The sequence below is a fragment of the Colobus angolensis genome, unplaced genomic scaffold (assembly GCF_000951035.1).
Source record: "Colobus angolensis palliatus isolate OR3802 unplaced genomic scaffold, Cang.pa_1.0 Scaffold28, whole genome shotgun sequence".
NCBI classification, from domain to species: Eukaryota; Metazoa; Chordata; class Mammalia; order Primates; family Cercopithecidae; genus Colobus; species Colobus angolensis.
This window is the reverse complement of record NW_012116043.1, coordinates 6,472,857-6,489,051: the sequence shown is the minus strand read 5'-3', so window position 1 is coordinate 6,489,051 and position 16,195 is coordinate 6,472,857. Positions and strand designations below refer to the sequence as shown.

Below are 16,195 nucleotides of genomic sequence, written 5' to 3'. Positions count from 1 at the left end.
CCTGTAATCCCAGCTACTCCAGAGGCTGAGGCAGGAGAATGGCTTGAACCTGGGAGGCGGAGGTTGCAGTGAGCCCCGAGATCATGCCACTGTACTCCAGCCTGGGTGACACAACGAGACTTCGTCTCAAAAAAAAGGAAAAAAAAAAAAAGAAATCCTTACATGACAGCCAGATGTGGCAGGGAAATGATGAACGCTCGCACTGCATAGGAAGAACCTGAGAGTCACAGCAATGAAATGACTTGCTTGAGGTCAATGACTCAGTGACTGGGCCAGGAGTTAACCCCAGCTCATGAAATTCCAAGTGGGATGTTCCTTCTGCTGATACACACTAACGTGCTATTTTGTTTTGTATTGTGCAAAAATAGGTTCTGGTCCTTTAAGATATAACAATGGGGTTCATAGTTCTGGCATAACATATTCCCTTCTACAACTATGGCAGGAGTGAACAGGTACAGTAGTCCCCCCTAACTCACAAGGGTGGATTCCAAGACCCCCAGTGGATGTATGAAACAACGGACAGTCTAGAACCCTAGATAATGCTGTTTTTTTCTATATGTACACACCTATAAGACAGCTTAGTTTATGACTTAGGCACAGTAAGAGATTAACAACAATAATAATAAAATACAACGGGGCCAGGCACCGTGGCTCACACCTGTAATCCCAGCACTCTGGGAAGCCAAGGCGGGCGGATCACTTGAACTCAGGAGTTCAAGACCAGCCTGGCCTGTTACCGAGCCAGCTGCTGACTGACTCATGGGCAGGTGGTGTCTCCAGCAGGGATACACAGATGAAGGGGTGAATCACATCCCGGGTGGGATACAGCGGGACAGCGCGCAATCTCATCACGCTACTCAGAGCGGTGCATGATCTCAAATTTATGAATTATTTCTGCAATTTTCCACTTAATATTTTCAGACCTCAGGTAACTGAAACTACAGAAAGTGAAACCTCGGATAAGTTTGTAAAATGGAGCCCCCTTGGATGGCTTCTCTCATTTCTTTTTTTCTTTTCTTCTTTACTTTTTTTTTTGGAGACGGGTCTTGCTCTGGTGCCCAGGCTGGAGTGCAGTGGCACGACCTCGGTTCACTGTAAGCTCTGCCTCCTGGGTTCAAATGGTTCTCCTGCCTCAGCCTCTTGAGTAGCTGGGACTAAGGCAGGTGCCACCATGCCTGGCTAATTTTTTTTGTATTTTTATTATTTTATTTTATTTTTGAGACAGAGTCTCACTCTGTCACCCAGGCTGGAGTGCAGTGGTGCGATCTCGGCTCACTACAACCTCCGCCTTCCAGGTTCAAGCGATTCTCCTGCCTCAGCCTCCCATGTAACTGGGACTACAGGTGCCTGCCACTACGCCAAGCTAATTTTTTGTATTTTTAGTAGAGGCGGGGTTCACCGTGTTAGCCAGGATGGTCTTGATCACCTGACCTCATGATCCACCTGCCTCAGCCTCCCAAAGTGCTGGGATTACAGGCGTGAGCCACCACGCCCAGCATTTGTTTGTTTGTTTGTTTGTTTTGAGACCGAGTCTCGCTCTGTCGCCCAGGCTGGAGTGCAGTGCCGTGATCTCGGCTCTCCGCAAACTCCGCCTCTAGAGTTCACGCCATTCTCCTGCTTCAGCCTCTAGAGTAGCTGGGACTACAGGTGCCCACCACCAGGCCTGGCTAATTTTTTTTGTATTTTTTTAAGTAAAGATGGGGTTTCACCATATTAGCCAGGATGGTCTCGATCTCCCGACCTCGTGATCCACCCGCCTCAGCCTCCCAAAGTGCTGGGATTACAGGTGTGAGCCACAGCGCCCGGCTTTCTTTAGTATTTTTAGTAGAGACGGGGTTTCACCATGTTGGCCAGGCTAGTCTCAAACTCCTGACCTGAGGTGATTCACCCGCCTCAGCCTCCCGAAGTGCTGGGGTTACAGGCATGAGCTGCCACGTCTGTCAAGGTTGTTCCACTCTTGTCACACACAGCAGAGACAAGGGTTGAGACTTGCCCACTGGGTTTGGCAACTACAGCCTGCAGTGACATCAGGACAGGAGGTGGCGGGGCAGGCATCAGGCTGCAGCGGGTGAAGGAAGAAGTCAGCCCCGGAGCGCTGGAGGCAATCACACCCTGCCTGCCTCTCGTGGGGCCTCTGCTCTTGCTGTTCACTCCTCCAGGAGGTTCTTTCAACAAGGAGCAGTGTGGCTCCTTCCCTCCTCTCCTTCAGGGCTCTGTGGAATGTCACCTCCTCCCAGAGACCTTTCCTGACTACTCTGAAACAGCCTCCTTGGCAGTCTGCCACGTGACGTGGCTTTACTCACGCCTTTCACCCCTACCTGATTTCACAATACTTCTCTGGGGCCAGGCGGGGTGATTCACACCTGTAATCCCAGCACTTTGGGAGGTGGAGGCAGGTGGATCACTTGAGGTCAGGAGTTCGAGACCAGCCTGGCCAACAATGGTGAAACCTCGTCTCTACCAAAAATACAAAAACTAGCTGGGTGTGGTGGTGGGCACCTGTAGTCCCAGCTACTTGGGAGGCTGAGGCTGGAGAATCGCTTGAACCTGGGAGGCTGAGGTTGCGGTGAGCTGAGATTGTGCCATTTCACTACAGCCTGGGGGACAGAGCGAAACTCTGCCTCAAAACAAAAACAAAAATAAAAAACAAAAAAAACAGTCATTCTCTGGGTGTTTCTGTTTGCCTCTCCTGCGGGCAGGAACCACCTCTGTGCTGTTCACTGTTGTGCCCCCGGGAACACAGGTGAGTGCAATACACATTTGGTGAAGGAAGGCTCAAAGGAAGGAGTGGGTGAAGAGGGTTAAAGGAAGGAGTGGGTGAAGAAGGTTAATAGTCATCTCTCCAGCTTTAGGTGGCCCTGCAGCCTTGGCAAGGGCATTCCACTTCCTGACCTGTGTTCATTCAAGCAGTCCCCCCGGGAGGTACGCTGGGCGGGGACAGTTCTTCCTGTTAAGAGCCCAAGTGGTGGAGGGGCCCTTTGTCAAGGTCAGAGACAAGCACCTTGTGAGCCAGAGGCCAACCAGTCCCCAAGGTCAGCTGCCTGCCAGGTCATTCTAAAAGCACCAGTTCTTCCAGGAAGCTGTCCCCAGCCTTCCCAGCTGGGAATTAACCTCTGGGCCTCAGTTTCCTTATCTGTGAAATGGAGATGCGAAAAGCGAGTGAGCCTTGATGACAGTAATAATAAAGATGTTTAATATCGACTCTCTCTCTCTCATATAAAAGTCACGGTTGGCCGGGCGCGGTGGCTCAAGCCTGTAATCCCAGCACTTTGGGAGGCCGAGACGGGCAGATCACGAGGTCAGGAGATCAAGACCATCCTGGCTAACACGGTGAAACCCCGTCTCTACTAAAAAATACAAAAAACTAGCCGGGCAAGGTGGTGGGCGCCTGTAGTCCCAGCTACTTGGGAGGCTGAGGCAGGAGAATGGCATAAACCCGGGAGGCGGAGCTTGCAGTGAGCTGAGATCCGGCCACTGCACTCCAGCCTGGGCGACAGAGCGAGATTCCATCTCAAAAAAAAAAAAAAAAAAAAGTCACGGTCTAGACCGGGCGCCGTGGCTCATGCTTGTAATCCCAGCACTTTGGGAGGCTGAGGCGGGCGGATCACTTGAGGTCAAGAGTTCAAAACCAGCCTGGGCAACATGATGAAACGCTGTCTCTACTAAAAATACAAAAATTAGCCGGGTGTGGTGGCACATGCCTGTAATCCTAGCTACTTGGGAGGCTGAGGCAGGAGAATCACTTGAGATAGGGAGGCAGAGGTTGCAGTAAGCTGAGATCAAACCACTACACTCCAGTCTGGGCAACAGAGTGAGACTCTGCCTCGGGGGGGGAAAAAAAAAAAAAAAGGGTTTTGCTCTGTTGCCCAGGCTGGAGCGCAGTGGTGTGATCACAGCTCACTCCAGCCTCAATCTCCTGGACTCAAGTCATCCTCCTGCCTCAGCCTCCCGAGGAGCTGGGGCTGCAGGAGTGGACCACTGTGATTCTGGCAGCACCTATACATGAAGGCTTCTGTGTTACATGCCAGGTCTAGCTCGAAGCCATTCACCTGGATTAACTCCTCTTTCCCCAAAACACCCTACAAAGTAGACACTATTGTTGGCCCCATTTTACAGGCTGAGAAATGGAAGCATAGAGAGCTGGAGTGACTTGCCCCAGGCCACACAGTCAAGGGGAAGCTTTGTAAATGACAGAGGACCCTACTGGGGTTTTTTTTTTTCTTAGCCTACCCCAGAAAACAGGAAGGAATCCTCACCCTACTTGTCCCAGTCCTGACCAGGTAAGGAAAAATGTCAGCTCTCTCAAGAAAGAGGGCCTCTGGGAAGGGAGAGGCAGCCAACTCTGACTCCAGCGCCTCCTCCGGGTTGCCGTCCTGGCTTGACTCTGCCCAGCCCAGCCTTCCCTAGAATTCAGTGTGGGCCTTTGGGGCATGGGGGCTTGGGGGGACCAGGCCTGCAGAGGATGTACTTCCGTGTGCACCAATCCCATGCCCACTTGGGGATGGGGGAGTGTACTGTTAATAAATACCTTCTCGTATGAGTGGGGGGGGTCAGGTTCCATTCACTCATGCACATTCTGGGCGGGACTGTTCAGGGCAGCTTCCACATCTCGAATTGACGCCCACATTTCCCTCTCTGAGTGTCAATTTCCTTATCTGGGAGAGGTGGTGATAGCAGTGATAACCCCACCCCTAATCTGGAAGGTGAAAGCCCAGGAGAAGGGAGGCAATGCTTGGAGCTTGGAGCGGGAGCAGTGGCGGGACCGGGGCGGGGGCAGAGTGGGGGGCAGTGCTGGGAGGCAGGAAGACGGCTATTGGGTTACTCTTGAAATAGAAACTTCCAGGAGAAGTTAATAGCCTGGCATGGCGGGGGGTCAGAACCTCCAGAATCTTTGGACCCAGAAGCTTTAGGGGCCTCCCAGCCACCAGGTGATACCATCACCCTCTACATTCTACCAAAAATGACACTGGGGCTGAAAGGGTCTATATCACCTGCCCGTAGCCACAGGGGGCCCATCTAGCCACTGCAGATGGGCTTAGAGGTTAAAACAGCCCAGGAGACCAGGCACGGTGGCTCACACCTGTAATCCCAGCACTTCGGAGGCTGAGGTGAGAGGATCACTTGAGCCCAAAAGGCTGAGGCTGCAGTGAGTTATGATCATGCTACAGACTCCAGCCTGGGTGACTGAGTGAGACCCTGTCTCTAACCACAGCCCCCAACCAGCAAAAAAACCCAAAAAACAAAAACCAAAAAAACCCAGGAATTATACGCAAAGGATGCACGTGCTTCTGGTGAGGAAAAGTCTCTAGGCCCGTGAAGCCACCCATTGTCCTGACGCACGCTTGGGCGGTGTGGCAGGGCTGGGCGGAAGGGAGGCTCATGCCACACACAGGGCTATTTTCTTGGTGGGATGAGGCTTTGCCAAGGCAGTCCTGCTTCCAGGGACAGGGGTCTCTAAGGCTCAGGGCAGAGTTAAGGAGAGAAGACCTCAAATCTTCAGGAAGACACACAGGGCAGGTGGCCCCCAGCTCCAGCTGGGGCGTTGGTCAGGGAGGGGTACTGGCAGCATGAGAAGGGAAGCTGCCAGAAGAGGAACCCACTTTTACTCACTCTGCTGGGGGCCCACCTGTGCTTCCCCAGGAAGACAGGGGCTGCGCAGCCCCAGCTGGGAGTTGAGACCACCTTCTGGGTGACCCCAGCCTTGGCTCAGCCCAGGCCTCCGGTGCTTCTGGGGCTCACGACGCTCACCTGTCCCTGGTTCCTTGTCTTAGCAACTCCTGCTCCATGGCCTGCCAATTTTCTTTCTGTTCCCATCTCAGCCTGAGAAGGGGACCACTGCTCCCAGGGCAACCCCCACCCCATTCTGTGCCCCTCCAACCCTGGACCCCACACCTTGGCCCCGATAAGCTCAGTCTCCCATCTGCGTCTTCACAGCCCACCTCACCCCGCCTCTCCCTGCCCAGGAAACTTCAGACTTCACCGCAGCTTCCTGCCTCAGAGGATGTCGGGGCCCGGGTGAGGCCAACAGCGCAGTGGGTGCCGCGGCCCCCGCCCCTTCCCCTCTGAGCCCTGAGAGCCCTGTCACCCCATCTGCCCACCCTCCGCTGTGGTGTCCGTAACTACTTCCTCAGGATGGAGACAGCCAGACAGGCCTTCCACGAGGGCTCCTGTGGGCAGGGTCTGGGTGTGGAGAAATTCAGCCTCCGAGAGCCACCCCCATCTCACAGCTCTGGTGGCCACCAGTTGGGAAGACGCCCCTTCCGCCACTGGGTGTAGCCCATTGGGTTCTAGAACTTTCTACAACTATGTTTACTAGACTCATTTCTGGCTTGGCCATTCCCTCACCCTCTTGGCCTTTTGCCTCTCTCTGTGTGACCTCCTGGCCATGGCTTTCTGTCATGCTCTCCTGAGAGCCGTCCACCTGCAGGCAGAGATAAATCATCTCCGGCATTCAGATCTATTACCCATTCATTCCATCACCTTCTAAGCCTTGCTCCATGGCAAGCACTGGGACCTGGGCTCTCCCTGGTGGCACTCACTGACCAGGGGATTTCCTCCTATGAGCAGGCCTTCCCCGGTCACGGGGGGACACCCCCTACAGGGAGCAGCCAGATTTCTTCTCCCTGGGTACCCCTCCTTGGTCTGTCAGACTGTGAGGCCAATCTCCTCCCATGAGCCCTGCTTCTCTGCTGCTTGGAAGAGACTTGCCAAGGAAGACAGATCTCCCTACCGCAGCAGGGGCTGGGGGCCAGCTCGGGGCATGGCACTGTAGATTCCAAAGCACAGGATCGAGCTAGGGCTGGGCAGGGATGGTAGGAGGATCTTTTTAATTTTTTTTAATTTTTATTTTTTGAAACAGGGTCACACTGTGTTGCCCAGGGGAATGCAGTGGCGTGATCTCGACTCACTGCAACCTCTGCCTCCTGGGTTCAAGCAATTCTCCTGCCTCAGCCTTCTAAGTAGCTGGGACTATAGGCGTGTGACACTATGCCTGGCTAATTTTTGTATTTTTTGTATTTTTAGTAGAGACAAGGTTTTGTCATGTTGCTCAGGCTGGTCTTGAACTCCTGGCTTCAAGCAATCCTCCTGCCTCAGCCTCCCAAAGTGCTGGGAGACGGAGTCTCGCCCTGTCGCCCAGGCTGGAGTGCAATGGCACAATCTCGGCTCACTGCAACCTCCCCCTCCTGGGTTCAAATGATTCTCCTGCCTCAGCCTCCCGAGTAGCTGAGATTACAGGTGCCCACCACCATGCCCAGCTAATTTTTGGATTTTTAGTAGAGATGGGGTTTCACCACGTCGGGCAGGTTGGTGGACATAATATATTAATCTGATTTAATCCTCATGACCCTCTTAGTGCTCATGACAGATCAGGAAACTGAGGCCCAGACATCCCCAATGATACGTAGCCAATAGAGCTGGGGTCAAAGCCCAGATCTGACTCCAAAGAGGGTGGCAGGAACAGGATGGGACCGTGGATGGGATCCCCATAGTGCCGGTGGTCACCTGCTTCTGGTAACTGTAGCAGGGGATGCTCCTCCGTCCCTCCGGTAGCAGCTCTTTGCACAAATTCTTCCTACATCACCTTGCAGCTTTCCAGAATCTCCACACCACAATCTACTCTGACATGTTCCTTGAGCATCGCTCTCTGGGCAAGGCCAGAAAGGCCATCCCTGTTCTCCTGATGTGGAGGCTGCCCTGAACAGTGAACCCCGGGACCTGATGGGGAGGCCCTGAGGGCAGAGGAGGAGGAAAGAAAAAATCTCCTGGCCTCTTGCAGGGCAGTGGGTTGCTGTAAATGTCTCCACCCAGCAGCACTTGACTCAAAAAGTGGGGTTGCCCTTCCCTGGCTCCTGGACAAGAAACATGAAAGTAAAAGTGTCCCAGACCATGACTCTTACTACCCTCTGGGCCATGCCTCGGGAATTCCTCTGAAGTCTCAGCTCTTCCAGCTCACCAGGGGCTAGAGACAGGCCCTGTTTTAGGGGTGGCCCTACAGGGCCCACATCCCACAAAGGCAGGTTCCTCAGAGGCCACGGTGGGACCTGCTGAAGTCGGAATGGGGGCTCCGAGCCAGGACAGCCCCTTTTCGGGTCCTCTCCAAGGTCTCCCTGGGGGCGGCGGCGTCTGGATTTTGGTTCCATCCTAGGTCGCTGTCTGACCTCACCTCACACATACAAGGCTTGGCTGGCAGGAGACGGCCACCTGGTGACGTGGTTCCCTGCAGGTCACTAAACACTGAGTCACAGAGGTGGGGTGAGGCCCCACCTGGGGATGTCAACCTTTGGTCCCCAATGTTGATGAAGCCCAGATGGGGGTCAGGGTCCTCCCACTGACTGTGTTTCTCCTGTCCCCACCCCTCACAACACCGACTCCCAAGCAATTGCACATAAATCCGTAGACCACCCATGAGGGGCTGCGGGTGGCAGGCAGAGCCCAGTGCTCTGTTCCTTCCTCAGTTCATTTTCTACACTGTCTGGTTTTGTCCCAGGGAACTAGGAAAGCACAGAAATAACTGTAGCCACACAATTCCAGAACCATCAACTGCAAGCCGTGGAATCCTGGGAGCTGCAGACACAGAAGTCGCATCCACAGGACCCCAGAGCCTCAGGCTGCAGAGCGCCGGCCACAGAGCCCTGGAGCCACAGGCTGATTTGCAGCCAGGAGCATCCCAGAACCACAGGACCCAGACACAGAGCCCAGGCAATCCGAGCACCAGGGGGCTCAAATCTGCAGCCCACAGAGTCTGCAGAGACCACAGCAGGCAGCGCAGCAATCCTGGAACCATGGGAGGCCCAAGAGCAGCCCACTGCTTTCTAGAACCACAAGAGAGGAACGAGCTGTGGGCTCTCAGCACAGAGCTGGGAGGGTGGCCCCGGGAGTTCACCTCCTCCTCCACACTCTCCACTTACATACAGGGCTTGGCCTCTAGGGTCGCGCAGCCAGCGCCCCTGAGCGGCCTCCAGGAGTGAAGAGCCGGCCAGGACCCTGGCAAGGCTGCTGGGGGGGGGACGCCCGGCGGGGGACGCCCGGGAGGGGAAACCCTTCGGGCGGGCGGACCCCCGGGACCCGGGGGGCGCAGGCGCACTCACCGGCCGTGTCGTAGAGATTCAGGGTCACCTCCTTGCTGCCAACGGTCACGCTGGCTGTGTACTTCTCGAACACCGACGGGGCGTAGTGCTGCGGGAGAGGGGGTCAGCTGGTCCTTAGTGGGGCCTGCGGGGGCCAAGGTCCCAGCTAAACCCACTGTCCACCCCCCTCACTCGTCCCGGATCAGCACCCCTCACCCCGCTGGGCTCTGGAATTCCCGAGGGGCGCCCCGGGGTGGCGGCCGCCTCTCCGTACTTGCGACGCCGGGGACCGAGGGTCGGGGCTCTGGGCTCAGGCTGAGGGGCGTCCATCGCCCCCACCCCAGCCCCGCTGCGGGCCTCACCTCGGGGAAGGAGCCCTGGCTGTACACCATGAGCAGCGAGGTCTTGCCGCAGCCGCCGTCACCCACGATCACGATCTTCAGCTCCTTCCTGCCCGGACCGGGGGCGGGGGTGGAAGCTGGGGCCCCGGGGGCATCCATAGCCCAGAGCCCGCAGCACTGGCGGCCGCGCGCCCGGCACTAGCGGAGCCAAGAGGTCGGGGGCGGGGCGGGGCCGGAACTAGCCCCGCCCACTCAGAGCGGCGCCACCTCCGCCAGGCAGCCTCCCGGCCGACCTCCCAGCCTCAGTTTGCTTTCTGCTAAGGTCCCAGCCCTGGGTGTGGGTATTCAGCTCTCAGTCCCAGGGATACTGCGGCACCGGAGAAACGGGGCTCAGCTGCGAGCGAAGCTCCCACCCCCATCCCACCGCCACCCTCTGCGCGTCAGGGAGCGCCCCTAGCCGGCGAGACCCGAGCGTGGCTGCCCAGCGACTCCAGGTGCCCCTGATTGGCAGGCTCCGCCTACGGCAGGGACCCTCTGATTGGCCGGCGCGGCCAGACAGGGCCTCCCGGATTGGCTGGCTGTGCACCTGGTTCGCGGCGCCCCCGGCCTCGAGCGCCGGGAAGAGCCTAACTTTGCACTGCCCCAGCGGCGTGGCTTGGCGCATGTCCACCTCTGGCCTCAGTTTCCCCACAGGAGGTAGCTGCGGTGGCACCAGGGAAGATGCTGACGCGAGGGTCGTGTCTGTCCACCTCGCCTGGGCTAGGGACGCCTGCGTGTTCGCGAGTTCGGGGTGTGGGACTGGGCTCCGCTTACCCGCACCCCGACCGCGGGCTGCAGGGTGGACGTCCAGCGCCCTCTGCCGGGCAATCGTCTCGGCGCCGGCCACAGGTTGGCCCCAAACCACGAAGGGCTGGCGCCTCCTTCCGACAGGAGCCAGAGGCGTGAACCACGCAAGACGCCGTCAGGGAGGGGCAGGTTGGAGTAGCTCGAGTTGAGGTCAGCTTGATCCCTCTCCTTGAGCTTTGGAGACTAACCCCACACCCATCAAGAAATTTAAGAAAACGCGTTTCCTTGCCAGCAGCCACATGTCCTTCATCTCAGGAATCTCCCCAACTCTCCCATGCCATGATCAAAACAGCTTTTGTTGAGCACTTACTGTAGGCAGTGGTATCAGGGCTGCTGGCTGAATCACCCGTAACCCCCACCCCTCGTCTTACCCCTCAACCCGGGCAGGATGACTGCCCTCTGCACCAGCCAGGCTAGTGGACAGGGTGGCAGAGGGACCTCCCTGACGCTGCTCCACGGCAGATAGGCACGGGAGCATGGCCGAGAGTGGGATCCTACCAGCTGGGATAGAAGAGCCCATTTCTAACAAAACCTCAACAGCAGCATAGCTGGGGGCAAGTGACCTTCCGTAGTTTCCTCAAATAGGGGCTGGCAGGACTCAAGATCTTTTTGCTGGCGATCTCACCCCCAAAGACTCCCAGTTTTCAAGACTCGGCAAGGCTCACGTAAACCTCACTTCGTGGAGGAAAACGGCCAACCTGGCAGTTCCATGGTCAAGGTTCTCAGCCGCCGCAAGGAAGGCACGATCTGACCACCAGAGGGCAGCAGCGACCGCCCATAGAATCCCAAGACCACGGCAGAGCTGGGGAGGCCAGAAGGCACCCCAGGTTCTCAGTGGACGCCCTCTCCGGGCACTGGGCAAAGGGGAGTCTCCTGGGTCAAGCACCCCCTAGACAAATGCACAGCAACTCATCCACTCCTTTTTCGCAACACGTTTATTGAGAGGCAGTTATGCTCCAGCTTTCCAGGAGATCAGTCTTGGGGGAAGTGGTGCAATGGAGGCTGGAAGAGGGGAACCCTTTACAGAAGGCTGAGCGCTGAATGGCACACTGGGCTTGGCAGCAATGGAGGGCAGGCAGGAAAAGTAGGGTGGGTAACCCGGCCTGACAAATGCACGGCAGCTAGAAAACCTCTTCAGATTCTGGGGTGGCTGGGCCATGAGATGGGAGGCCAGGCAGGGCTACCAAGGTAACGGGGTTCAGATCATGGAGGAGTTACCTGCCAGGCTCCATGGGACTGGAGGACAGAAGGAGAGGAGCACAGCCACCGGCCGGACGCTGAGCTCCCCAGGGTGACCAGGGAGGAGCTGTGACTGGCTGGGGAGGCAGGGCTGGGGCCGAGGTTCCCTAGGACCCAGGAAGTAGCGAAGACACTCCAGGAGGTGGAGGAAGAGGACCAGAAGCTGGTGAGTGCATCACTCGAGCCCACAGGGGGCTCCTGATTGTCCTCAAAAGCCTCAGACCTCAGTGTCCACTTTTTCCATCCAAGAAATGGGGCTGTGAATCTATGCTTATGACAGCACAAGCTGGCACGAAAGTGGAGGCGGGAAATGAGAACAAGTGTGCTTTCCCAGCCCGGCCTGGGCCCAGGCAGAACAGCTGATACTGGCCCCAATCTGCCCACCCACCCCTGCTGGCCAGGAGGCTGGCAGAACCCCAGTCCCACCTGCCTGGAGCGCATTTGATTTGGACTTGCCTGTTGTGGTGATGCAGGGGGCTGAATCTGTAGCTAAAAATACCTCGGAGCTAAGCCAGCTGCTTTGGAGCTTCCTCGGAGGCTGGGCCGCGCTGGGCCCGCTGAGGAACTGAGCACGCCCACCCAGGAGGCAGCTCCCTTACCTGCTAGAGGTTGAGGACCCGTGTCACTCCCCTTCAGTCACTAGGAATTCCTGGGGAGTCTGAGAAGGCAAGAAAGATTCTTTAAGCTGGTTCTTCACACAAGGGTTCTTGGGTCACTGAAGCCCGGGGGAGCGGCCGAGTGGTATTTGTAGGGGGGTCGGCTCATCGGTGTCCACACTGGGGCCTACGCCATAGTGCAGCCAACAGGGAAACCGAGCCCCGGAGAGCTGCAGGGGCCCAGCCACTGCTGTGTTGTCAGAGCAAAGCCCAGCCAGCTCCAGTGAGGCTGGAAGCAACACTGTGGCACCCACTTCCCTGGGTGCCTGAGAACCCTGCAGAGGAGCCACCCACATGAGGCAGGAGACACTGAGCCTTCAGGGATGAAGCTACTCCCTGAAGTCCCAGGGATGGGAGCTGGCCTGGCAAGTACATCTACCAAGCCCGAGCAGTCCCCAGGCCTTGGCTACCCATGAGCACTCGGGGACAGGCCGGGGCAAGGCCACTCCTTGAGTGCTAAAAGTTCCCCTCACAAAAGCCAGACTCAGCAACAGCTCAGAACCTTATTGTCTGCCGGGCGCAGCAGCTCACGCCTGGAATCCAGCACTTCGGAAGGCTGAGGCAGGCAGATCACCTGAGGTCAGTTAGAGACCAGCCTGACCAACATGGACAAACCCTGTCGCTACTAAAAATACAAAATTAGCCGGGCATGGTGGCACATGCCTGTAATCCCAGCTACTCGGAGGCTGAGGCTGAGAATCGCCTGAACCCTGGAGGCGGAGGCTGCGGTGAGCCGAGATGCACCACTGCCTGGTCAACAAGAGCGAAACTCTATCTCAAAAAAAACCAAAAATCATTGCCTATTGCCGGACCTGCTCCTCCCAGCGCTCAGGTGCAGGAGTTAGCTGGAGGTCACATGCCAGCTAGAGACGCACTGGGCCAGGCGACTTGAGATGGTGGGGCTGCCTCACTGCACAGCCTAGGCAGAGGCTGTGTCTCCACCCAAAGGGTCCGAAAGGTCATGCTCCACACTAGGGTTCCGGGACGAGGAGCCGGAAGAGGCGGGGACGCCAGCAACTCAGTAGTAAGGCAAGTCCTGCCACCTCCTGGCCGGCCCTTCCGCTGGCGTGGCCCTCCCTCTGCAGGCCTCAGGGCCGGGCGCCAGGAGCAGCCCCGCCCCGCGTTCGCTGGGTGACCGGTGGGCGGGGCGCCCTCGAGGGACCAGCAGGAACAGCAGCAAGAGGACAAACTGCCCCACCCTCCCTGCCCCAGGAGGTGATGGTGGGGGGACAAAGAAAAGGGACCAAAGCAGAGAGAGGGTACCGGGAGAAGGGTACAGTCCAGCCAGGTGGGTCCCGACACCGCGCTGAGAACCACATCCAGACCACAGCTGAGCACCCAACAGATCCCTGATTGGATCCAGGGAGGGGAGAAACTGGCTGGAGCCCTCCAGGGTGCAGCTGGGAGAGAGACGTACATCAATTACTTAATTATCCAAAGCAGGTGGGGAGTAAAGACCCCACCCGGAGAGCAGCGAAGACTCTGCAGAGCCAAATTTAAAACAGGTTTCAGGGAGTACAGAAGAAGAGGCTTTTGGGACATTAACAATGTGAACCTCAATTTTTATCAGGTGCTTTTGCCCTCTTGCTGTACTTGGGCAGAGGGGAGTCTGGGCAGGAACACCCTTCCCTCCCAGCAAAGGAGCTGGACCCAGGGCAGCTCATCGGGGATTGAAGACCCAGCCCTGGCCCTCACAGGAGGAGCCAACAGCACCACGCTGGTTACTTCCAACCAGACAGTCCTGGGCAGGGATGCCAGCAGACAGCTGGCACGGGAGGAAGCCCAAAATAACCCAGACAGCTGGGGTGAGGGGGTGCCATGGGCACAGGCGCTGGCTGCCAAGTCAAGCCACCTGGAACCCCATCCTGGCTCTACTGGTGGTGGCCTTGTGACCTTGGGCGAGTCACTTCTCCCCGGATCATGGGTGTGTGACCCAAATCTTGACCCCACCATGGAACAGCCTGTGCGGCTGGGGAAAGGCCTCTACCTCCTGCTGGACTCAACCACTCCAGAGGAGAACCGCGTTGGCTGCCTTCCCAGGGAGCGGGAGCTTTAGATTCCCCTTTGCCCTGAGGCAGGGACACGTGCTTCCGCAGGTGGACTGGTGGGGGGGGGAGCTCTGAGGCAGCCCAGCGCCCACCCCCTGCAGCCACTCCCAGCAATAACCACGATCACAAGGAAGGCCAACCAAAAGTTTGGGAGGAGGGCCTCCTTAAGGCACTTAATCCTCCCACCCACCCTTTCCAGCAGGCATCCTTATCACTTTAAAGGGGGACACTCACCCGAGGTCACCAGCACTATCGAGATCCTAGCCCACGGCGAACTATCTCCCTTAGCACCAAGATACCTTTAGCAAGGTCTCCCTATTTATCCCCACAGGTCCCCAGAGCTCAGTGTAGCCCTCACAGAGGGAGTGGGGCACACCTCCCAAAGAAGGGAGTGGTGTGATCTGGAGCACCTGGACACAAATGGTTCATCAACGCAATCACAAAGCAGAGATCACGTGGGGGGTCCGAGACCAAGGGCGGCCATCTCCAGCTGTGGAGCTTCTCAAACACTGAGATGGGAAACTATTCAGGACGTGAAGTCAGCTAGTGTTAAAATGAAATCAATTACTATGTGCCAAGCGTGGAACTTGGCACTTCTGCGTCAAAACCCCAGGTGTTACCAGGCTGGGGGCTGGGGTCTCAAAACGTGTTCTGACCACAGCATCAGCTTCACCTGGGAACTTGTTAGAAATGCCAGTCCTCAGGGCCCACCCACTGAATCAGACACTCGGGCACCAGGCCCCGTGGTCCATTTTCAATGAGTCCCCCTTCAGGTGTGATTCTGAAGGCGGTTCCAGACTAAGAATCACTGATCTAGCCTTGTTTCTGGAGATGGAGAAACAGGCTTGGAGGCTATGCCGCTTATGCAAGGCCATAGCTGTTCAATGGCTCGCCAGGTTTCAAATCCAGCTTTGTCTGGTTCTAAAAACAAGGCTTATATACAGGCCTGCCCATTTGGAGACTGGAGAAGAAAACAAGAATCCCAGGAAGGTGGAGAAGCGTCAAGGAAGGCCCTTTCATAAAGAAAGCTGGCTGGGACCCCGGGTCTCTGTTCTTTGCCTCCCTAGCAGCCAGACATCCGAGGATGGCTCACACTGTCACCCCACATGCCCCACGGGGACGGCTGGAGGGGAGGCCACAGCACAGTCGGGCTTTCTGGCAGTGACCTGTGTCTTTTAGAAGTGGGAGGCACCCAGGGCCCTCCCCCCGCCGAAAAACACACAACTGGGAAATACTTGCAAGTGGAGCCTCTCGGATGCTGCTAAATTCGGCAGAGAATTGCACGCCCCAAATGCCTGACAACAGAAGCTGACAGGCGGGGATGGATGGCCCTGGCGGCCCAGCAGGCGGCCCTAAGCGCTCGCAGCTGGGGGGGCGGGGCCGCAAAACCAGCCCGGCGGGTTTGGGGTTCCGCCCTCCCTGGGCTGCAGGCCAGAGTCCCCCAAATCTCCCTCACGGTCTGGGCAAGGACTCACACCTACCTTAATGGGAGGACTGTCAGGGTCAAACTAGGCCTGCCCCTGCCGTCGACAGAAGGAAAAATTATCCATTCGGGGGTTGCCCGGCTGTCGCCCCTTCTCTGGCCCAGAACCTGGAGGGGAGGAAGGTGGAGGGCGGATCAGGGCGTGGGGGGAGAGAGATGTGACCGGCCGAAGGCACAGTGGACGGGGGCTCCGGGGCTGAAAGGGAGCCCCCAAGACGTCGCCCCACCCCCAGCGGCCCGGGCGGCCGGGGGCGGCTGAGTCAGAAGGTTCAGCCCGGGCCCGGGCGGCGGCTCATCTGCATTTCCAAAGGCCCGCCCCGCCCGCACTCTCCCGGGGAAGGGCCGGAGATCTGAGGCTTCGCCCGGAGCCCCGCGCCTCGGGGGATCCGGGGGGCCCCCCTCCGTTTTCCCAGGCTTCCCCCACCTCCTGCCTGGAGACCTGGGCAGGAGGGCTGCGCCCTGGACGACCCAACGGGGCGTCTCTGGCCACCCCGAGGGCCTCACGACCTGAGTG

The 16,195-nt window shown here is 57.6% G+C and overlaps 1 protein-coding gene, 1 long non-coding RNA gene and 1 pseudogene across 4 annotated transcripts in view; all 3 read right to left on the bottom strand.

Annotated features, from left to right (window-relative positions):
* RHOF (ras homolog family member F (in filopodia)) overlaps positions 1-10,279 on the bottom strand; it is a 16,684-nt gene extending 6,405 nt beyond the window's left edge. Inside the window, exons 1-3 of one of the 2 annotated variants that reach the window (XM_011948508.1) lie at positions 10,159-10,279; positions 9,431-9,776; positions 9,090-9,177 (exon numbers count right to left, since the gene is read on the bottom strand). In XM_011948508.1, coding sequence (XP_011803898.1) covers positions 9,090-9,177; positions 9,431-9,568 — 226 coding nt within the window. In that variant the 5' untranslated portion in view covers positions 9,569-9,776; positions 10,159-10,279. Of the gene's footprint in view, positions 1-9,089; positions 9,178-9,430 lie in introns of both variants that reach the window. The other variant, XM_011948507.1, reaches the window with a different exon arrangement.
* Positions 10,280-11,181: 902 nt separating this feature from the next.
* Positions 11,182-13,634, bottom strand: LOC105516334 (annotated as a pseudogene). The gene has a single exon (XR_001002471.1). The product of XR_001002471.1 is annotated as an uncharacterized LOC105516334 (transcript).
* A 1,954-nt stretch (positions 13,635-15,588) lies between these two features.
* LOC105516335 overlaps positions 15,589-16,195 on the bottom strand; it is a 3,723-nt gene continuing 3,116 nt past the window's right edge. The window contains exon 3 of the long non-coding RNA XR_001002472.1: positions 15,589-15,789. This is a non-coding gene — a long non-coding RNA (uncharacterized LOC105516335). The remainder of the gene's footprint in view (positions 15,790-16,195) is intronic.